Source organism: Poecilia reticulata, chromosome 11 (genome assembly GCF_904066995.2).
Source record: "Poecilia reticulata chromosome 11, P_reticulata-male-v2, whole genome shotgun sequence".
NCBI lineage: Eukaryota > Metazoa > Chordata > Actinopteri > Cyprinodontiformes > Poeciliidae > Poecilia > Poecilia reticulata.
In genome coordinates this window covers 17,959,699-17,984,222 of record NC_088840.1, presented here as the reverse complement: position 1 = coordinate 17,984,222, position 24,524 = coordinate 17,959,699, and the positions used below count along the sequence as shown (strand labels likewise).

At 39.7% G+C, this 24,524-nt stretch overlaps 1 protein-coding gene across 1 annotated transcript in view; it reads right to left on the bottom strand.

Moving 5' to 3' along the window:
• Positions 1–23,661, bottom strand: part of efna3a (ephrin-A3a) — a 91,269-nt gene extending 67,608 nt beyond the window's left edge. The window contains exon 1 of the mRNA XM_008422499.3: positions 22,880–23,661. Coding sequence (XP_008420721.1) covers positions 22,880–22,989 — 110 coding nt within the window. The 5' untranslated portion in view covers positions 22,990–23,661. The remainder of the gene's footprint in view (positions 1–22,879) is intronic.
• Positions 23,662–24,524: the final 863 nt, after the last annotated feature.

Below are 24,524 nucleotides of genomic sequence, written 5' to 3'. Positions count from 1 at the left end.
ATCAGTGGAGCAGGTGTTTAAATTAGCTAATCAAACGCTGCTGTGCTCAGTCGATCACTTCAATCAATAATGGCAAAATAAATATCAAACATGAAAACAAAATACTGTAACGGACTGAATGCTCTGTTCTTTTAGTGGGAAATGTTTTTTTATGTTGAACCCTGATACGGCAGTGGAGCTGTTGTCAGTCAGTTGTTATGGAAACGGGAATGGGGGTAGCACAGCTGACAGCGAGAAAAGACAAGAACACGAGCGGTTTTGAGTTGTTCTTCACCGGTTTTTCTGGGTTGTTTTTTTTGTTTTCCCTTTGCTGTGGCGCACTGCACTAAATGAACAATACCCACGTCTCCAGGTTTCATTTTGTTAACAGAGTTGTTCTACTGCGGCAGCGCAGCGGCTATGGGTGGTGCGTGCCCTCCTTGTGCACGTCCGAGAAATGTCTGGACGTAAATAAAAGGACCGAGAAGTTTACATTGAAGAAATATAAACTCCACACGAAAATACTCAACCATGTTTTGGGATAGCTTTGTAGGGAACAACATGTGCTCTTTCTTTAAAGAAAAAGAGTGAAAACCTTTAACAAAGTGTAGAGGAACAAGCATTGGCTTGTTGCCAATGCTTGTTGATAAACACTTTTTTTTTCTTTTCTTTTTTTTCTCCCTGAATCACATTAAGACAAAGTTTCATATCTGCATTTTTCAGAGAAGAAACTGGACTAATTTCTCCCTGCTGTGAGAGTCTTTTTTACTTTTCAAGCAATTACAACACCATTCAGTCGTCCCTGCTGCAGGACACACACCTGGCTGGACGGATAATCGACTACCTCGCCAACAAGCCTCAGTACGTGATGCTACATGTCTGAGGTGGTCGTCTACAGCACAGGAGCTCCTCAGGGAACGATGCTCTAACCTTTCCTCTTCACCCTTCACACACATATAACTGCATGTACAACACCAGCAGCTGTCATCTCCTGAAGTTCTTGGACGACTCAGCCACTGCTAGCCGTGAGTCTGAGGAGAACAACCTGCAGTCTACGTCCGTCATCAGGGATTTTGTGGACTGATGTGAGGGCAACGATCTTTGCTTAAACTCTAAACGTTTGGAGAAACACACACCACCTCACACACCGCTCAACATTCAGGGCTCAAACATTGACTTTGCAGATGCTTTTAAGACTCTGGGAGTTCATTAAAACATCCCTGAGTGTCATTTATTACCATTATTTAAGACTGTAGAACCCTGCAGTTTATCATTTTCCTGTCACTTAAATTCACTTTATTTTCTTTACTTTGTACTCTTGTTTAAGCTAGTCGACTGTGCGCCATTATTTTGTGTCTGCTGCCATAACAAGTGAATTTTCCCACCATTGGATCGATTACGTCTACGTCTGCCTCTGGGACTTTTGCACCTGCAACAACAGATTTTATTTCATTTTGAATAATCTATTTATAGAGTACTATCAATGTTATCTGCCAGGGTTCCTAAACAGTCATACTAGAAGTATTGTGATTGTGTATTTTTATTTTTTACTTTGTATTTTTTGCTGCCTCTTGGCCAGGATTCCCTTAAAAAAAAAGAGGTTTTTAATGTCTTAATTTTTATACTGGTAAAATGAAGGTTAAATAAAAAAAATGACTTGCACAGGAGTCAGAATCAAAATGAATGGAAACAGGTTACATTAGAAAGTCTTCAGATTATATTGAACAATTAGATTACATGGAACTTGACTGTTTTTAAAACTATTTATCGGTCTAAAATCTGTCTAAACAGAGAAGAGAAAAAGCTTAGAGAATGAAATCATCTGTCTTTTTTGCAATCTAAAGATAAAATAATCAATCTCAAAACTAAAGAGAAAGCTCCTCTAAATAAACCAAAGTAAAAAAGATTTTAATTTTTTTTATAAATTCAGACTTTATATTTTAGAAAATAAAATTGACGATGGCAACTCAAACTTAATTTCATCATTAACTTAAATGTTTCCATACAATTCCAAACTTTTCCAGACTCTGTAGGAACTTTGCCAAATGAAAGTATTTTTGAGATGTTCCTGATGGAGATTTGAAAAAAAAAGAAAATAAATAAATAAATAAAACTTTGGACTCACTAAATCAAATATAAGAAAGGAAAAATGGTTTGACTGAACCGAAGACGAGGACGTAAAATGAGAAGTACAGGAGCAGTAAGAAAAAAAAATGTTTCACAAGTTCATTACATTATTTAACTGGAGTTAATAATGCACAAGAGTGATTTCAAATATGGAGAAGGAGGAATTGCACATTATTTGCAACATTATTTACTTAATAATGTATAGTTTTATTCAATAAATAAAACACAAAATCCCAAACAAGTTTTGTTCTTTTTCTCTTTTTAGCAACTAATGAGAATTTAATGACGTATTCAATCATATCTGAGAATTAATCAAAGGACGATCCAGATGTTTGTTTTTTTTCCCCAGTTGCTTTTACTTTTCCAAAATGACGTAAATTTTGATGTTTATTCAGTCGAAATAAATAATCTATTATTATTTGTCGACTTTGTCTGTTTGGGATAATAATCACCCGGAGACAGATGCTACTTCTGAGTTAAACTGCTGAAGTCGACTGCTGAGCTGGGAAACCGTTTCTCAGAACGACTGCACAGCGTTGCGATGCAATTCCTCCCCTACAGTTTCACACCTAAGGCACCGGCTGCCAGGTGAGACTCTGTTTCATTTAAACTCTTTACTGTATCTGGTGGAACAACAACCAGTAATCAGGTAGAAAAAAACAGAAGAACCACTTCTGCACTCTGTTAAACTGAGTCACTTGAGAAATTACCAGACCTGCTCACAGTTACAGTGGGAGTAAATGTTGACTAAATATTTTTATTTTTTTAAAAGAAGGGATTTCTTCTTTATCAAAGGGCTCACGACCCTTTAGCTGGACTCCTCTGCTCTGCTAATTACAGATTTGTTTCAGGAGTCAAACTGTGGTCTCCCACATCAAAGGCAGACGAGCTTTGAGCCATCTGCCTCCACATCAAAAACCAAGCAGCTCATGGGGAAAAATGGGAGAGCATAATATAAAATAAACACTGAAATATGCAGATATAATGGCAGAACATGAACTTAAATGCTTTTTTATGAGGCAACTGGATTGAAAAAAATGTTTTATTCAATGAGAAAATAAAATAAAAATCTTGCTAAGGCAGAGAGACCAAAAAGCAGAGAAGCTTTCATCATTAATCAAACACAAAAGAAAAATCATCACTAATAAATGTTGTGTGTTGTACAAGCTGGAGGCACGAGTTGGTATGAGACTTACAATTTTCAAAAAAACTTTAAATAAAAATGTAGACGATTTGAAATAGAAAAGAAACCATTAGTTAACTACCATTCCGCTATGGAGGAATTTTCCTGCCATAATCCAAGAGCACACATTTTCAGTCTGAAAATACATTTTCATTTTGAAAGCAGGACTTCATATCTTTCTTCTCAAAACTTGTAACGTTTCAAAACTTCTCCTCAAACTCACAGTCTCTGCTCGGACTCTCTGCTCTTGGATTATGGCAGAAAAATTCCTCCATATTCCACTGGTAAAATATTATTCCATATTGATGATTAAATCTATAACAATGTGGCCTGTAAAATGTATTTACTCTTGATTTAATTTGGACCAGTGTATAACAGGGTAACAAAAAAAGTCATTCAGGACAGACAGGAAAGCGCACAAACACATTCATACCAAAGTGCAATTTGTCACTTTTGGCCTCCCAGAGTACCAGGAGAAAACCCATGCATGCATGTAGACAACAAGCAAACGCCACACAAAAAGACAATATAATTTCAATTACCTAGACATTTAAAAAACCAGTTTTGGGAGCAAAAGTTAATCAGCTTATTGTAATAACTGATTTAATATCCAAAAATGCAAAAGTAAGACACAAATAAATGTAATTTAAGCTCTAGTATGAAAAATCTATACACTATTAAGAGCTAAAATTATGATCATTAAGTTTAAAAAAAATACAGAATGTGTCCAGTTTGTTAGACTAGACAAGGTCTAACACTTGTTCAAAGTCAGTCCTGCGTGTTGTAGTTCTCTCTGTAGTTCAACTCCCTGGTAGCAACAACCTCCTCAGCATGTCAATGTTCTGCAACGGTCTAGTCAAACAAACCCAGAAACAGTGTACAGAAGTAACAAGAGAGTAGAGAAAATGAAGACAAAGCAACACACGGCAGGGACAAACCAAACAGATCAGATTCAGAGACTGAAATCTAGAGGGATCAGAACAGGAAGTAATGTAAACCTCAGAACGCCGCCGCCGCCTCGAAGGCTATGTTTTCTCTACACCTCACTGGTGTTGACACCAGTTCGGAAAGCCAGTAGCTCATTACAGTAACAATGTACGTCTGCACTTGTTTGCAGTGAAATGCTGCCTGACCAGATATCGTCTCATTGGCTCAGGTTTTCCTACCAATTAAAAAAATAAAAAACACCAGTAAGTTAACAGAAATCGGCAATCATTGGCCATCATTGTGATTCGCTGTATCTGCGGCGCTAACAGCATCCAGTAGCTGGTATTACAGCAGAACAGTGGCTCATTAGACAAGAATCCAGAGCTAGTTTACTTTCTGCCTCCTCTGGTCACATTTTCACAGAAAGTGTGGTTAAATGACCTCGCAGAGGGCTAGACCTGTATCGAACACCTTAGAGTGAACAGATAAGACGGATAGATAACAACTGAAGGTAACAGTGCTACAGAAATTTGACCATCTGCTTGGAAAATACATAATACCACCTGAGTTTGAACATATAGGATTAGCTTGGCAACATTAAAGGTTAGAATCAAGACTGATAGAACTTGTAATTTGATTGAAATTTCAGGTCTTCAATGAAACTGACATTTTTACACATTTTAAGTCTTATAAATACATAGAAACACCTGTATTTATGAGATTTGGGACCACAAATTGCTAAGATTCACTTTCTTGACAGCTTCAGGCTCCCACTAGAAACACAGCTGCCAATTTAAAAAGTTCAGACACCAAATATACCCTGATGAGCATTAATACTCTCAGTGAAAACTGTTTTTGCTTAAGAGCAGAACTTAGCATCCACAGTGTTCTTTATTTTGACTCTTGGACGTACAACCATTCAGAAGAAAAGAAAGTAAGCTACGCTCCAGGGTTGGCGGCTTCGCAAAAACGAGCCAATAGTGTGTCAAGTGGAATTGCTCCTGCTGCGCATAAGTATTTTTGCTTCCTTAGCTGCGATTTTTAAAAATTATTTGGGATGTGCTCTATTAAAAAGGTTAGCAAATAGGCAAAACATCAACCAATAACTTGGAGACAAATCCAAAAAATGCTGAACCGCAAATAGATGGGGGTCCAACGTAGCTACAGAGAAATTATAACAACCCACAAAGGAAATGACAGATGATTTTGTGTACTGTATCTTTAACGATAGCAATGAATAATAGCACTAACAAAACGGCTCCACTGTAATAACAAAAAGCACATTGAAGTGACATCACACCAAATTATAGCATAACAGTGCAATGGCATGGTGTACAGTAACAATAAAGAACGAAGGTGGACAAGTTTTGATTGAAACATCCTTCCACTTAGAAAAATTAAAGCTTTCTAGCAACATAATGTCTTGTAATTTATAAATGCCAAATCACAAGTTGTTCCAACTTTCAGCTCATGAAAAATAGAGTAAGTTCCACAGTGGTGCAGTGCCTCAGATTATATTGGTAAAACCTCCACGGTGTCATGATCACCGAGGCAATCTGAGGAAAAAACACCAAAAGTTACACACCACATAAATGTTACGCATTAGCTGGGGAACTGTAATAATCTTGGCACCAATTTACCTCCCTATTACAATCAATTGACGTTAAACTCAAGACTGGTGGAACCTTTAATGTGACTGAAAGTTCAGACCAATTAGTACAACTGAAGCAATTATGCAGTGCTTTGTAATTTTCAAATGCCAATTTAGAAGTTGTTGCAATTGTTCTGATGATAATTTCCAAAATAAAATAAAGTAAAATAACAGAACTTTAACTCAAACTTTCAAACAAATGTTCCTATTTTATAAATCCAAATAAAGAAAAAATAATAATAAAAATGCGGCTATCCGCCGTCCCTCCAATCAGAATCGAGGTGTTTCTACCAGCATTTGGAGCTTCAAGGGAATAAAACTCCCAGCATCGGCCCTCGTTCCACAGGGGGAATCCATCTTCTGCAGCTGCCGAGTGTGTGTGTGTGTGTGTGTCACCCCTGCTATTCCAATAATACACAACAACCCCGGGCTGTGTGTGTTATTCCCCTGGCTACATCATTTAACTCTTAACAATGTGCTTCTCTGGCTGTTCTCCCTCCTCCTGCTGTTCTCCGAGTTCACCCCGCCTCCTCGTTCTTTTTTTGGTTCCCGTTCTTTGGGTCACTTGTGTCTTTCATTAGTTATGTTGCGTACTGTTTATTAGCAGCTCTTCTCCTTCCCTCTCTGCTCCCTCCATTTCAAACACACACGCCGACATCCGTAATTCCCTCTCGGCTCCTTTTTGCTGTAGATCCCAACAAAGATGACAAGCACTCAGAGGGATTTCAGGGTCCAGCCACAGAGGCAAAAAAAAATGTGGCACAGGATTGCATTTAGATAGATTAGACAGATTAGATAGATATTCTTCTTCCTGCCACACCATTAATATTCTCCATACACACTCTTCCTCTCCTCTTCATACGAATGTCCCCTTCTCCCCCATTTTGCAAATACTCACTTCCACACACACGCTTTCGCTGCCTTCACATCTCAGTGCTGCTTTATACTGTATCACCCTCCCACATCTCTTCTTTTTCCCAATATTTCCCTCCAACCCCTCTTTATTCCTCTCTCCTTTCAGTTTTTTTTTTTTTTTTGTCGCAGTTTTTCCCTTTTATTACCTCTTCCTCCTGGGAAGTGGCACAGAATCCCTTTAAGTGCAGCAGAAGCAAATCTATTCATCGCAACCAACCTATCTCCTTACCTGATAATGAAAGACATACAAACAGGCTGCAAGGAAAGATCACAGATTCTTTTCATGTGTTTTAAACTGCAACAGAAAGCAATCTGCGTGTGCAATTGGTCTGGGGCTGCATCAAGGTGTGCCAGTGTTTAAACAGTTACCGTTTCAAAACTGCCTTCATCCCGTTTCCGTGGATTAAAGGCTTTCAACAAGATGCCAGAGAAAAATGCCAATGTAACCAGAATTCCCTCCACTTTATTCACAGTTTAAGTGAATTAGATTTATGACTTAAGTCCTTTTTACGTCCATTATGCGTCCAAATTTAGAGCGTAGATGAATCTTGGAAAAACAGGCCAGAAATATTAAATACAACCCGTCAACTTAAAACTCCAGTTTCTCTCGTATGTAACTCCAGTGCTTTAACTTCAGATTATGCTTCCAATGAGGTGCATTTTTTAAACTGTTGTGTAGTTAGTCAGCTTTTTAACTCCCAGTTTTCAAACCAATTCTCTAAATACATACATCTTTTCATCACTGAGAAGACAGTCATGGATAACAACAGGAGAACGGTCTCGTTTTTGTTTAGTTTCAAATTTAAGTTTGTTTTCAAAGCGCAATTTTGTGGGTCGGACCAAGAATCTGCGGATAAGTTTCTTTCAGCTTTGTTTGTTGCTTCCCTGAATCATAACCAGGAATAGTGAGGCTATAATACAAGTTTATGTATTTCTCTCAGCTCTGACCCATTTATTCTGATTGTTATAACCCTGACAAAATAAAAAATAAATGTGAAGCAGGCTTTTCATTAGAGAGAAAAAAAAGTTTTGAATCTAACATTAAATCAAATAATTTTAATTTTATCTCCAATTTATGCATCATTACATTTGTTCCAACCTTCAACTTTTTTTAAACTAAAAAAAAGCATAAAAATGCATCTTGTGGATTCATGTGTATGTAAACTGTAAATAGGAAATCTTAGTCTAGATGCTTTGATGAATCTATCAAAACTAGACCTGCTGATCAATAATTAGAGCCAATCAATAGAAAACTGCCCAATTCCGATATCCAGCCAAAGGCTCTGTGCATTTTGAATCATGGAGTTTGTCACTGATCACAGCATAATTAGGGGAATCGGACCAATATCAATAATATCTCTCAGTCCCACAAATCAAACAAATCTAGTTTGTAAAAACAAAACAGGAAGAAATATTTCAGCAACCATGTATTCTACTATGATTGCTTTAAAATAATACAAAAAAAAAGCTTAATGAACACAAAAAAGGGTGACAGATGACGGGCTCACCCATAGCACCAATAATTATAATGAATGCAACTGTGTGCAATAGGCGAAGGGCTTTCCAAGCAACGAGGCGACATGTGTGTGATCCCCTCTTTCAGTAGCTGCGCTAATGAATGGATGAAGCAAATGGAGGTAAATGGGCGGCAGGGCCCATCCTCCGCCAACACTATGCAGTTGAGCGCAGGAGTCTTCTGGGACTTCCCATTGACTCCACGCAAGATGAGAACGGAGCAGGAACAGAAGGCTGAGCGAAAAACACTTCAAACAACGCGGCAGGAAGTCACGGAGAGCTGCTGCTGCTGCTGCTGCTGCTGCGGAAGCCGTGCAAGCGCTGACCGAAAGAGACAGAAAGTTCCAAGATGCGCAGACAGAATCGTTACTCCGCTTTCACGGACAATCAATCAATCAAACAAGCGTGCACGCACAAACGCTCTGAACGCGTCTGACAATAAGACGTGAAAATACCTGAAATGCCAACTAACAGCAGCCGGACAAACACAGGAGTGAAAGCACAGCAGGACATTGATATTCTATACACCCACACACAGCATGGCGAGGAGCCGGGCGCTTCTCTTTGCTTTTCCCACTTTTTACGCACCAGTCTAGATGCAGGCTGGGGCTGCATTGAAGGCGTCCTTTTAAATGATGCAGATAATCAATTTTCTGACATGTGCTGCACACACAAATCTTGCTTTTGCACCGCTTGGAGTCAGAAAGTGGGTTCTACCTCGCCTGCAAACATAAGGACGTGTCTGAAATAACTCGGCACATTAAAAAAAAAAAACACACACATTGATGCAGGCTGTGGAAATGTGCTGCTTTCTATCTCTGTGCCAATACCGTTCAAAATCATCCCTCTACAAGCCCCACGTATAAAAAACAGACTGCACTGTGGAGCCATTCCTACTGAACCACCACCCACAGGGGGAGGAAAGGATTCTCCTCCTACACCTCCACTGACGGAGGATGCCGTCACGTATAAATCAATGACTGATAACACTGGGAAGAGATGGGGGGGCCGAAATCCATGTGTGAGCATAGAGACATGATTATGCATGCGCCGTAGCTCATGTATTAACCATAACTGAATTTACACATCAAGGCGGTGAGCGAATTCCCGGACAGATTTTTGATGCGGACCAACACGAGACTTGCTTAAATGATGAGGTGGAAGATGTGGAGCAGAGGATGAAAAGGAAGGAGTGTGATATCACAGTGTTTCTTCTGATCTGCTGACTGCAGATTATACAGTGGATTATGTAAGTGTAGAGATGTGGGGAGGGAGTGGGGGGGCGGGGGGGGGGGGGGTTTGCACGCAAGCATGACTTTGCAAAAACATTGCTGCAACTTTTCCTCACCCGGTTGATTCCGTTAGGATGCCGATAAACACAAAGCTGTGAAATAGCATTTGCGCCGTTACAGATTTCCAGTTTTGTGCTTCACGTAAACCTTAATGGAGGGAGTGGACTGCTACTGCTACTCCTACTACTGCTACTGCTGCTACTGCTACTGCTGTACAGATGATCCAGTTCCCAAGTTCAAGGGGAGTCGCTCCTTTGCACAGTCACCATATGCTTGTTTAGCATGAGCGACTGGTGCACAGTTTCCCTTTGCAAAAACAACTAAAACATAAAACTTTGTAAGCGTTTCCAGCATAAACTGACTTTCACTGCAGTGAATTATAACAAAGATTGAACTGGAATGTTTGTGAAAGAAATGAATTCTGTCTGCATGACTGGTTCGACTATATATTTTTGTTTTTCTTTAAACCAAAAAAATTAAGAGACCACTTGAAATGATCAGTTCCTATGATTTTACTTTCAATTTGTGTATGTTTGAGTAAAATGAACATTGTTATTTTATTCTATGAACTACTGACAGCATGTCTCTGATATTCTAAGCAAAATGAGAAACGGTTAAAATAACTAAAAGATGCAGAGCTTTCAGACCTCAAATAATGCAAAGAAAACAAGTTGGTATTCATTTAGAAACAACAAAACTAATGTTTTAACTCAGGAAGAGTTCAGAGATCAATATTTGGTGGAATAACCAGGTTTTCAATGGGGTTCAGTGCAGTGGGCTCTTAATTTTTTCCAGAGATGTATATTTACTTAGACAATGAAAAGTAAAAATAAAACAAAACAAGAAAACGATAAAAATAATAAGCTTTAAAAAGTCCTTATTTCCACTCTACAGACAATCAGCGGCAAGGAAAATAAAAGCGACTCTTGGATTGAAACGCTGCCCAGCATCAAGGTGTTTCTGCTTCCAGCTGCATTTTCTTTAAAATGTTTCCATGAATAGATTGGAGTTACATTAAAATCCACCAGAAGGTGAATTCATTGACACATTTTTGCTTGATTAGCTTATGATTTGTGATCACACACTGTTGTGGGACGTTTCCAGTTAGTTGGGCTGATGAATTAACTGTCTGAAGAAACTCAGAGAGGGACTCGTATTTGTGAAAAATATTTTTAGGGAAAAGTAATTAAATGTGCAACGATGATGACTAATTTTAAGATTAACTTGATGGCTTATTTGTTACAGTCAAGGTTTATGGATTTTAGTCTCATTCTACTCCAAACTTTTGGGAGACAAAAGTAGTCATCAAGATTTGGAGGCAAATGAGCGCCAGTGGTCTTACTGGGAAACATCCCAGTAAAGATATTGGATTGGGACATTTCACTGTGTCCACTTTGCCAGCTTGGGTGGTTTGTCCAACAGTTTGACATGAAATAACAGCTCTGGTATAAAAAAAAAAAAAAACAGCTCTGGTTTTCTGTAAAACTGATAGTTTAACCCAACATCTGAAACTAAAAAAGATGTTTAATTCTGGCAGAAACCTGCCTCGGTAATTGGATAGAGAAAAAAAAAATAAAAAGGGAAGTCGACTCCTGCGGAAATCGAACCGAGTCAATGACAGACTGGAGCTGGAAACCGACTTTAATAAGTTGACAGGACTGTCTGACATGAGACAAGATGAGATTACTTTCTCACACAATCTTCCATCCACACGATTTTAAGCCCTCCTCGTTTCTCCGGTTTAATGGAAAAGGAAATTAGAAAAAGCAGTTAGATGTCTGATACAATGCGTCAAATATTAATTCTAATTTCATTTTTAATATTGTGTCACAACCCCAACTTGGGCCAGCATTTAACTCACACGGCTGGATCCAACCTTTAACCTAGAGACACTCTCTCTGTCCAGATCACTTCAGACTTTATTCTAGTCGAAACAAAACTATTTTCCCCCTCACCTCAGGGTGACAATTCCTGGAAAAAAGTGATATTTTCTTTTTTTACTCTGCTTGTTGTTCGTTTATATGAAATCTGCCATCAGATTCCTAAAAAGTGATTTCAAACTCAAAACTTTTACAGACGTTAGCATTTAATATCCCCAGTGAACACGTTTAATTATTAAGATTGTTTTCTTGTACATGCCGAGTACTCAAGAATGGAAAACATTTTTTTTTTCTAATTTGTCAAGATTGGAACGTTGCGTTTTGTCTTTTATTCTTTAGAGTTAAGCCCCAAATTATCTTTAAATTAACATTTTTATGCTTCTTCTGACTGGAAGTAATATTAAGCTTTTGATGCTTTTTAACCTGAATCTGAAAGGGAATTGGTAAAGTTTTTTTTCTTTTGTTTTGTTTTGTTTTAGTCACATTTTGTTTTCCTCTTAGATTTGTTTTGGTCTTGTGGCACTTTAATAGAGCAAAAATAATAAACACAAGAGTACAATTCATTTTTGCATTTATTATAAATGAATTTCACTCCTCAGAGAGACCAATCACTCTTTAGAAAAACTTTGATGGGTTAATTAAATGGAGTAACTCCTGAACATTAACGCAACCTGACAGTTTGATATCTAGATCATATGTTAGAGGAATAATAACAAGAGAGATTGAGAATTTCATGCTCAATTCATCTCATCATATAATACGGATGAGCTTTAACATCTTCAAATGTTTTACACAAGAAAATGCATGTCTGCTGCTGCCAGCAGGAAAAGTTCTCCAAGTTTCAAATGCATTAAACTTTTAAGCTATAAAGACTTTGGTGTTTCAGTTGAAGGGGATTGAAACGTTTCCATAAGAGGAAAGAATTAAGAATCGGCTATATTAACTCATTAAAGGCAGCTCCTGCTGCTGCTGAAGGGTCAAATTAGACACATTTCCAATTTCTTCAAATAGTCTTATTACAGGAACGACGGCTGCCAGAGGCTCTCAGAGTCTTCACGTAATTACGTCTTCAAAAGGAAAAATCTCAATTGTAACACAATATCTAATTATTAGGACTGCTCATATCAAAAACTGCCCTCCCACAGAAGGAGAAAGTGGAGCTGTGTAATCCACTAAGCTGTGCGGACAGTTCCCACTGCTCCTCACGTCGCTGCATTAGAGGGAAGACCCGTCACGCCCAAACACCTGGAGGGTCCGAACAGAGAATAAGATATGACAGAGCACCAACTTCGATCCACTCCCACTACTTTTTTTTTTTTAAAGAGTGGACGCCGATCACTCTGAGCGAATCAGTCGGTGCGAAGCGCCACCTCTGCAGCCGCAGCTCAGAGGCGGCCTTCTGCTTTAATAAAAAAACAGATATATTTATTCTCACCAGGCGCTGAGCCTGCCAGATCGTTTTTCCAGCCAATGTACCATAAAAAAAGGCCCATTTCCCAAATAATCAAACTCCAGCCAGTGACCGTCCCCCTATCAACACCTTTGATCTTTTTCCAACATGGCAGCCATTTTCATCATTGCAGCAATGTAATTTCCCTGTGGGTAGCCGGGCCGCTGAGGTGCAGGCTCCCAGAATAATGTTCTATGGAGCCACCATTTAGAAGTTGGAAGGCCCCTCTTTTTGTAGGAAGCATTTGCATTCAAATCATTGAGTCTAAAATTGGTTCTACCTGTCTGGGATCAGTACCATCTCCTGTGGGTTCCCACCGCCTGTTAGCCGTGGTTTTCATAACCTTTGAGAGTGGAAATGCTAATGTCTTTTGATGGGCAGACTACATTTTTCTTTCATCTGGGTTAGCTGTTGGACGAGTACCTGGGCGGCTTTCCATCAGAGCTTATGGTCAGTTTATAATGACACACCGAACCAGTCAGGTCCTTATATTAATGCAAAGATGGACGAGAACCAGAGAGGAGCAAGAGACAGAAACTTTAAACAAAAGACTGAATCGTAACAGATTAACAACCAATAAAAGCTTCTACGGTTTATTTAGGTTCCATTCAGCTTAAAGATATTGTCAGCTGAAATATAAATTATATATACATCTCTGGAAACATGAAGAGAGCTGTATAATCCACTAAACCCATTGAAAACCTCCTGGTTCTTCCACCAAATATTTATTTCTGTACCAAGTTAAAACATGTTTTTGTTTCTAAATTAATATTTCTTGTTTCACTGCATCTTTTTCATTATTTTGACCATTTCTCATTTTCTGCAAATAAATACAAAATCTTTGCTTGGATTTCCAGAGACATGTTTGTTTGTCAGTAGTTCATGGAATAAAATAACAAAGTTTGTTTTACTCAAACATATAAAGAGTAAAATCAGAGAAACTGATCATTCTAAGTGGTATAATTTTTTTTCTGCATATATATGCATTTTGACCGTTTGCAGATTTCAATTTCACGAACTAACATTTGCAGCTGCAATTTAGGTCTTATAGTAACAGAAAGAGGCAGTAGCATTACTTTTTGCCGTTTCATTCAGTGACTTGATAAAATATTTACTCCATTACAGATTTCTTCATTTATTGCCTTTATTCTGCACCCTACGGGTTAAATAAAAGTAAATAATAGACAAAGATAAACTGATACAAAATACAGATTTCAAGTTATGATTTTATTACCCAGGGGGGAAAAAAAAACTTTCCAAACTAACTTAACCCTGTGTGAAAAAGTTGAATGAATTAAATGTGACCTTTGGGATTTAGTTATAACTATACCTGATTATTGCTAAACATGCAGAACTAAGAAATAGTTCAAGCAAAACGATATTGCGAGGCAACACACAATGCCCTAGATGACTTCAAAAATAAGTTTCAGACTGGAAAGGACTGCAAATCCATTTTATTAAAGGTTTTAACATGCAGTAGATGGGCCAGGAATCGAACCGAAGACAAAGGTGTTGAGGACAGCAGCCTCTGCATCTCTACCACTGAGCCACGTGGCGCAAAACCTTTTCTAAAGTTTCAGGATTCCAGCAAACCACAAATGGAGAAAACATGAAGCAGCAGCGCTGAACCTTCCCAGGAGTGGAAGGAGAAACATCTGAAGCATTACGGGCCTCCCTTGCTTCGTGTTTCAACGACAATAAGGAGGATGGGTAAAAATAGCAGCCATGTGAGAGGTCCAAGGTGAAAAGCACTGCTGACCAAAAAGAACAAAAAGATCAATCTTAAATCCCACTGAGATGCTTTGGGATGCCCTTACAGTAGCTGTAAAAATCCCTCTAATGTCCCCGAACAAAAATAAATAAATAAATCTGCATTAAAATGGATGAAAATGTCTCTGCAGCAAGTTGGTCATTGGCTTCCTTTGCAATTCAGCTTGATTCTCATCTCCCTTCAGTGTTCAGCTGCTCTGGGCTTATTTCTCTCATTGAATGTATTTTTTTCATGATGAATTTCATCCGATTGGTGAACAGAATGAGGACTTCTGAATAGGGGTGCACCAATTTATAGGCCAGCCGATTAATCGGTGATCGGCTGATTTTTACATGTGAAGTTGATCTTATCCACTGATCTCATCTTAGAATCAACCACTGCCTTGAGAGAAAGGTTAGACTGATACACGAAGTCAAACATTAGCTTTATGCAGGGTAGCACAATTGGTGAATACCGTTTTCATGACTCAGTTTTTATATAAACTAAGGTTAAACTATTTAACATCATATATTTATGCAAACATAACGCAGCGATACACACTGTGTGGCCCCAGTGGGAGGAGAGAGTGAGACGCAGCGACTTGTATAAATGTGTTTGACTTGAAGAAAAAAAGTTCAGTTTGTGAAGTGGGAAAATGCCGTCTAAGGTGAAGAAAGATGGCAAAAGATCTGCAGCTGAGCTCCTGCTCACCATAAAATATACATGATGAGCTCAACTAGAGCAGGAGGAAAGAGGGGATTCCCTCCCGGTTATGAAAACTGAATTTTAATCCACGATGTTCCGGATTAAATGCCCCATTTTACTATTGTTTAGAAGTCACGTTTACTTTAAAGACGCCTCTTTGTCATCTAAGCTTACCGCGATGTTTTTTTAAACGTCAGATGCTGCAGCCATACCCAGAACTAGTTTGGCATAAACACACTTGTGGCCTCCGAGGAGCTCCAAGCCCACAGCAGTGACTGACAAGCCCTTCATAATCAATTCACAAGCATGTCGATCCGAGGCAACACTTGATCTGAGCTTCCCGACCCGAGCTCCGAATGCTTCATGGCAATTTACTGACACCGCAAAATCAAATTAAAAATGCATTTAGAAATTGATTACCTGACGCGCCCAGATTGATTGTTGCTCAGAAAGCAACGTGGTTGTGTTTTTGTTCTGCTCGGGGTCAATTCACCTTCCCATACCATAGAAATGTATTGATCTGCTCGCCCGCTTTTCGGCCCATGTGAACCATTAAACATACTCTCAGAGTTTCTCCATCAAGTTGTGTCACTAATAGCAAATATGAAGAGCAGCAGACTGGAAAGCTAACCTGAATGTGGCTAGATGTAGTTAATCTAGGTGTTAGCATTAGCGTTAGCAGTTAGCATGCAAATATTTTAATTTAAACACAAACTCTTTGCTTTCCATTTGTCTGAATAGTTTGGATCTCGTTTTAGTTTTGCTCCTTTAGAAAGTTGGAAAACCAGGGGAAATCGCTTATACTCAACAAACAAACAAGCTACTATTAGCATAACAAGCTAATATAATGTATTCCTGTAATTTCTATACGTTGAAGAATAAAGGGACAGAGTCCCATAGATCAGGAATAGTATTTTGTTTGGTCTTTATTTAATGGGTTTCAATAAGAAAAGCTTTTTATGGAACATGCATTGTGTTGAGATACAAACTCTCAGATATAAATGAACAGCTTATCAGTGCCACCATGACTACGCTTCATACATGTGGCAGCCATTTTGGATTTTGAGTTTGGGTTTAGTGGGAAATGTCACACTTCCATAGTTCAATGGGTGTAACAGTTTTGTTTCATCTTCACGTTAAGCATGTTAACACTAACACTAGAAAACTTTGGGTAAGAGACTTTTAGGTCATTAAGTGCTGGAACGTGCTGATTGTTGCTTAAAATGACATCGTAGCTCATTCAAAGCTAAGCTTTGGCACAGATGCATCATCCTTTTCCTTTATCATGATCAGTATTGCTTTTATTTATCTGAACAACTGCCAACATACCCAGGTCTGCTCATCCAAGCACGTTCACCCTAAAATCAGACGAGAAAAACGTCTGTAAATGATCAAACCATCACAGGTCTTACAGCTGACTACTGCTGCTGTTGATGTAAAACTTTATTCCTGTACATTCAGGCAAGTGCAACTTTAATGGGAAGTGTGGAAGAGAGACTCTTGGTCTCTATAAATAACACAAAGCGCAAACTGAACATCTACAAAGACCAAGACTTCTGGAAAACAGTAGAAACACAAAATCTTACCGAGGATTTCTGACCTAGTTTCTTGAAATAAGACAAAACTAACTTGCAAGTAACTTTTTAGAAAATACTGGGGCTTGTTTTGAGTAAATAATTTCTTAATATTGATTAAAAAGCTCTAGCTACACTGGCAGATTATTTCATTTACATCATAGAAGTAGGTTAATAAGCTACCAGTGCAACCAGTACTTTAGTATTTAGTAGCAGTAGTGTTTTAGACATTGATATGAAAGTTATTTTGAAAAAACTAATTATTTCTTTTTCTTTTTTAGAAATGTTCTTTGGCCTAAGTTACATGTATTTCTTTAAGGTTTTTTTTTTTTTTTACATTAAAACTGAAATAAAATCACAATTTAGATTTGACCGTTAAAACTAAAAAAAATCTGACAAATCTGTTAAAACTAAAAAACAGAAGTTAGCCGTATGAAACAGCTAGCTTCCGTTTGGCTGTCTGAGATGCCGCCATTGTGCAAAGACGGAGGAAAACATCAAATGCCAATAAATAGGACGCATTTGTATGCAAAATTGCAGAGAGCCCAGAGACGGAGCTGCAGACGGACAAATGTCCATGTAATCAGGTTGCAAATCTGCTTGTACTGTCTCTGCCAAGGCGTGTGGGGCATAAGGGGCAAGCGGATGGCTGAAGCTATTGTCTCCAAGCGCCGGTCCACATGACTGACCCAGCCGGTGTCCACATTAACACGGATCAACTCCTGCGGGTATCATCTCCTCAAAAAACAGCTGCTGCAGCACATTCGGCCAAATAACTCAACTTCTGTATGTGGGGGGGGGAAATAATAAAATACAAATGCTCTTTGTTCTGCCTTTCTGACTTTTATCCAACTCAATCAATGTTATGCTAAAGAAAAAAAAAAACAAGAAAGCTTGCCAACTCCTTCCCATTATGGGCTGTAAAACATTTCCCCATCTCTTAAATTTTCATCTTGCAACCCTTTCAATATGACTTAACGTACTTCCTGTTGTATCTTGATATTAGTTTCCTTCAGTGCAGCTCAGATTTTCTCCGTAAGCCATCAGCTTTTCACTCACCCAAGGGAATCCACCTCCAGCTACCGCTTGGTCAAACCTCCGAGATATACCCGCCTGCCAGTTAATGAGCCTGTTTAGAAAGACAGCACCTCCAATAAACATTGATCACAAAGCCTAAATCCCAAGCACTCCAGGGGAAGCCATTTGTCAAGGTGATCATTTATTTTCCAGCACTAGACATGGTGTCGGGACTTGGGTTGTTTTCATCAGGCGAGCTGGGGCTCTGACAGACACCATTTCAGGTCCAAATCAGGGTCATAATGTGCAGATTGAAACACACAGAGCTGTAAATCACTCAGGACCGGCTGAAATAGCTGAAAAGATCGCCTTCCAGTCGCTGAGTGGGCAAGGGAATAGTAATTTAGCAAGGAGATGTGTGGCGCATTTCCTTTGTGCTTCGGTGTTCGGCTGAACATTAGTAGGGACACTGCGTGACTTATGGAAGGAGTAGTAGATTAAATGAAGGCCGGTCTCCTGTTTCCATCATGCTGACACGGGGTGCCCAATTACAGAGACGTGCCCCGTGTATCCAGAGAGGCCAAGCACCTGATGGGAGGAAGTGGAAGGAGCAGGGGACACACTGCTCGCGAGTAGGCGAGGCTACCGCAGTGCACCGCTGCTCCCGCGCTCCCTCAAGATGTTCCGCATCTCCCCCTCTAATTGGCAGATTGCCTCAGAAGCGAGATGATTTAATGGCCTGTATATGTGTGTTTTTTCCTGCCTTAGTCAGCCATTAGCAGGGACATCTGTAACGAGTTGGCCGGGCGCACTGCTGAGAGCAGAAGCTGAGACCAACACTTTCTAGTCGAGGGGGGTGAGGGGGGGAAGCTGCGGGAGGAGGGAGGCGGCGTGGTAGTGACAGACTTGGGCGATGATCAAAGAGCTCTGAGGCATTTCTCTGGGTTACAATAATCGAGAGATCTTGTTTGGAAATGTCCAAGGCAGCAGAAAAACCTGTAATCAGTTGTTTGATATTGTTTACTTCCTGAAAGCGGTGTAAATTCAAACAGCCTGCTGGTTGTCGATGGCGAAAGGGAAGGATTTTTTCTTTGTTCTTCCCCCCCAAATAAGAAATTTGCTCAAATTTGGCACTAGCAGAACATATTAGGAGTGTGGTGTGCCTTTGAAAAACATTTGTATCTTTTGAACTTTTTGCACATTTTGTCACGCTATAACAAGAAAACATTGTATTTTGTGTTTTTTTTGGTTTTTTTTGAAAGACAAAAGTAGTGCATAATATTTTGTGTGTGGTGGGCATTTAGATACAGTTGCTTGGTAGAACCACATTATGTTGCAGTTATCTCTGTAAGCTTTTCACACCTGGAGTCTGACATTTTTGCCAAGGCTCCATCAGATTGCATAACAAACTTATTTTTCATGTCTTGCCAAAGATTCTGGAAAGAAGTAGCTGCTGGAAGATGAACTTTCACCCCAATCTCAAGTCGTTTACGCCCTCACGTTTTCTTCCAGGTTTGTTCTGGATTTAGCGTCATGCCTGTTGGAGAAAAGGATCCCCGCAGCATGATGCTGCCAACACAATGCTGTGAGACTGGAAACTTTTCAAGAACCTTTCAGTGTCTCAATACTGTCAGTAAGATTTTGTGTTTTTGCTGAGTGTTTTGACCCAGTTTCTAGTCCAAATATCTTAATACATTTGAAATAAGACAAAACTAACTTACAATTAACTTTTTAGCGGGATATCTGTGTTTTTTATGTCAGTATTTCTCGAATATTAATAAAAAGTACTAGTTCACTGGCAGATTTTTAAGTGAAATAATCTACCAGTGGGACTAGTACTTTTTATTTATCAGAATTATTTACCTAAACCAAGCTCGCATATCTTGGTGAAAAGTTACTAGCAAGCACGTTTTGTCCTGTTTCCAGAGTTCAAAGATATTTGCACTAGAAACGAGACAAAAATTCTTGGTAATATTTTGTGTTTTTGCAGAGAAACGGTGGAAACTCAAAATTCCAGACGAATGGTGACAGAAATGGCTATAAAACTTAATTGAAACAGACAACAGTGGATGCTGCAGGACTTCCATGAGTTAATTTATGCTAAAATATGTATTTAAAATGTATGACTGCAGTAAATCCCATCTGCATGACAGGAATGGTAATAAACCTCGACAAAATTGCACGTAAATGCAACTTTGTCCACCTTTCTGAGTGCTGTAATCGGTATCGGTGCTCCTCATTGATGTCAGTGAAGGCTATCACAAGGTTGACAGCAAACGTTTACCTTCAAAAGCCACAAAAAAAAAAAAAAGAAAAAAAGACATCCTATAACTGAAATATCAGTAAATGACATTTTCACGGCTTCTGAGCAAACGGCTTGCCGTTAGAGCGATCCCATTTCTCGCAGCTGCGCTGTAACCGTCTGCACTGAACGATGCGCTCACGGGTAAAACATTACAGCTTCAACCAAAGTTTGGCCCTCAAGGCTTCTGCTTTCTGGCTGCATATCACCACTTTCATTTCTTGCTCTCCCTCTCCTGGGCTTGTCTCCGTAACGAGGTCTGGATGACGAAGGGAGCCCCCTTTCCTGAGCGAGTGAGGCCTCAGATGGAGCTGTGAAGAAAGCTTTAAGGCCTTTTTGAAGCCTGACGGCCATCGGTATTCTTGCCGTAGCCTCGGCGGATTTCTCCGCTACCTGCAAACTGGGTCAGGTTTTGCATTATTTTAGAGATTTGTATCTCAGTGGGAGGAAAGGAGGAGCTTGTGCACATGCAGGCGTGCATTCGAAACACCTGCATTTTGTCTCCCTCCATTCTCCTTCCGCTCCTCGTCTCTCTCTTTCACACATGCAATATTGAGTATAATAATATACGCACATATTTGTCACCCTAACGCATAGACGTCAATTGAAAGCTGACAAATGAGCAAGCCTCATGTTGGGAAAATCATTTTAGACGGAGCATTTGCCAAAAGCCTTCGTCGACGTTGATAAGGAGCACTGATATTGATTACAGCACTCAAAAGCTGCGCACTTTTACAGCATTTACATGCAACTTTGTCAGGGTTTATTACCATTCCTGTCATACAGATGAGAAGTCATAAATCTTAAATTCATACTTTAGCATAAATTAGCTCCTGAAAGTCCTGCAGCATCCGCCGTTGACTGTTTCGATTAAGTTTTATGGCCATTTCTCTCTCTACTCGTCTCGAATTTTGAGTCACCGTCTCAAGTTTTCCACCGTTTCTAATTCCAATCATTGACCGTGCGTCCTGTCAGGAGATGAACGAGGGACCAGGAGCAGATGCTGAGGGGCGACAATAATGAGACACCGAAGAAAGGTAATTGAAGAGGACAGAAAAGCTGGTGAGACACCTCGGAAAAATAAGAGAGGGAAGAAAATAACCAAGTAGGAGATGGAGAGAGGAGATGTAGGAGAGGCCAGCATGAGGGGAATACAAATGGACAGACGTGGAGCAGGGATGGAGGAGTGTATGTGTGTGTGTGTGTGTGCGTGTGTGTGTGTAATGGGGGGGGGGGGGGTAAAAAAGATGGATTCACGGTTGGCTAATGAGAAGACAAAGAAACAGAAATCCACATCGATCCCTGACCCAGAGGACGACGGCTTTCGTACAGGTGTAAGCAGCCCGGATCGTCTGCAGGGGCTTACCTGAGGAAAGACACCAGACTTCTGCTGGAGTCCAACAATGGGCAGGAATTATGTCTGCATGCTGAAAGCGTGGCAGGGATTCGTTCCTGCAAGTCTGAGCAGCCGTCAGTGGTTAACAACAAGTCCAACTACAGGAACATACATGCATGTCCTGTTGGAGGAGTCAGAAGGCTTTCGAAGGGACGGCCACTCCAGCAATGAAAGTCATGATGCCTCATCAAACTTTCTCAATAGTGTCACCATGTATACACACCAGGCATTACATTATGACCTAATAGAGCATCAAGGCATTTGGAGCCAACTCATTTTCCTTCTCAAATCCATTCCAAAACCAGTTGGTTCATTTGCTTACAAAAGTAACCTACAAATACCTCAAGGAACCATTTCAGGCCCCGTAGTTTCTAGTAAAGCTGTTCACGATGTTCCAGAAGTGTGTCCTGATATTTGTCTGTGTTGTCTGTCAAAGGTGAAATATAAGGAAATGCATCACCTTTTGTTTCCAGATCTATTAGGACTTGGTTTGTTCTGCAACATGTGGCCTCATGTCCAGTTTTAAATCCTTCTCAGTGATGCTCCTGTTGATGGTGTCAATCAAATCAACAATGCCCCTCCCCAGTCGCTGTGTAAACAGCTACAAATATCACATTATTAATTTTCTACTTTGTATTTTCCTGAGAAATCTTGGTTCTAATTGCTTAATCCACAAAATGAACAGGAATAAAGACTTTGACTAGATCGCTCTGTATATTAAATCCATTTATTTTCCATTTTTAACTGCATGAAGTGTGGTGAACCTGTATGTTAGGAAACTACATACCACAGCTCAAATGTGTTGTAATTGATAACAGTATAAGACTTTTCATTAAAAGCTTGAAACAGAGAAGATTAAATATTATTAGTTTCCTTCCAGATGTGTCCTGATTTAAGCCAAGGAGGAGGTATCTGGAGCACCACCTGCTCATTAATATTGATTTCTATATTGTTAGGAAATCTATTAAGACTTGGTTCATTTAGCAACAATTGTGCATCCACGTCAGGTGCTGTCTTTTTGTTGTTTTTATCAGAGATGTGGAATTAAAATTGTTTTGCAGTGTGTTTTTTTTTTGTTGTTGTTTTTTTTATCTCGTTACCAATAGATTTTGTGTTTTTCTTTCTTGCATTGTCACAAAACGCATCAGCCACAATCTTGCACACAGTTCGCAGAACAGTTGCGCACCAACAAAGAGCCGCATAGAGAGCTACTTACTGCAGGTTCGAGCTGTTCCAATACACCGCATGACGGCTGCTGGCTCTGGAAAGGTGCAAGTTTGTAAGCACCAGGGTGACGAGGCTGAGAGAAAACGTTACGAGAGCCATAATCCCTCCGGGTGCTGCTCCAACCCTGAATGGTTCCCCCCTCTTTCCTTGTTTTGTTTTTTTTCCTTTTTATTTCTGGCTCCTTCTGTCCCAAACGACGCGTCGTTCACAACATCCCAGCGGTCATCAGGAGCGCGTCTTCAACTTCGGCGACTTCTTCTTTCGGGATGCGCGTTCCTCAATTCAAGCCCCATCGCGACGAGGCACCCCGCTCAGGCATCTTTACTTGAGCCAATTCTGCGTACTTTTAAGTCCGTCCTATTGTTTCCGAGCTCAGCGTTCATTTAAAACAGCTGGTGAAAGGGCGAGACAAGCCTCCAGATTCACATATATCGGAGTTTTCTTGCAGGTTGGTCAGCTGTTAAAAGTCACATCCGAGCCACTGGATCTTCGCTGGGAGGTTTTTTTTCGGGGTACCTGCCACTTCTCTCACTGGAAGCCGCAGCAGCAGCCGCACGCTGCGCACACAACGACACAAACCCGCCCTCTGATGGCAGAGAGGCGCGCACATGTCCGTCCACTCAACCGCCACGCCCCCTCATCTCACGCACGGTGTGTGTGCATGGACTGTCTGTAAAAAAATAACAATTTTCCTACAGGGGAAAAGAATATGTTTTTGCTCAAATTCAGTTTCTCCACCTAAGTGATTTGTAAAAGCTCTGTAAGGTCTCCCCAGTCTGAACAGAGGTAAGGATTACAACCAGTGCTTGAATTTAAAATGAAAAGGAGATTTTATTTTATTTCTTTCCTTTTTTTTTTGGTGATTCGTTTCGCAAACAAGAATGATAAACGTCAGCGCTGCACCGCTAATCATTTAATAATGAGATTTGAGCCATTCTGTCGTTGCTGCCCCCAGTGACCATGTTCAGTGACGTCACACTCAGGATTTCCATATTTAAATGTTTATTAACAATATGGTAATCATTAACATAGTTTGATAGATATGCAATACAATAAAACTTGTATTTATTGAAGCACTTATTTGTGAAGAACAGTGAGGTTTTTCTCTAGTTTGTGGCGCCTTAATTTTATATTTTGTTTTCATTGTCTTTTTGTTGTTGTTCTGTCTGTTTTTGTTTATTATGGACCAGATTAGATTTGTGTCTGAATAAAAAAGACTGATTGACTCATTGATGTGAAACAACACTGCTGGCCTGAATGCTGTACACCAAGCCAAATAAAGCAGACATAAAAACCAAACAACAATTGAAGCAATAAAGCAACACCTGAAGCTTTTTTCTTCTAGTACTGCTGTTACTTTCGCGAACAAAGACATTTGGCTTCCACTAACTTTGTTCACTCTGCTTTATTTCACTTTCTCTCTCCAGATCCTGTGCTTCTCTGCTTGGATTAAGCCAATGATTGAGCTCTTGCTGTCATCAACTCTCCATACTGTTGATATTTAGCTGCGTCTTTCCTAAAGAAGCTGTTGCTCTGATTACTCTTTAGCATAGAAAGTACCCCAGGCTCGGTGCTTCTCCTCTGTTTAGCTTTGGTTTTAAACGGATGAATTTGATCAAGCTGTTATTATTAAC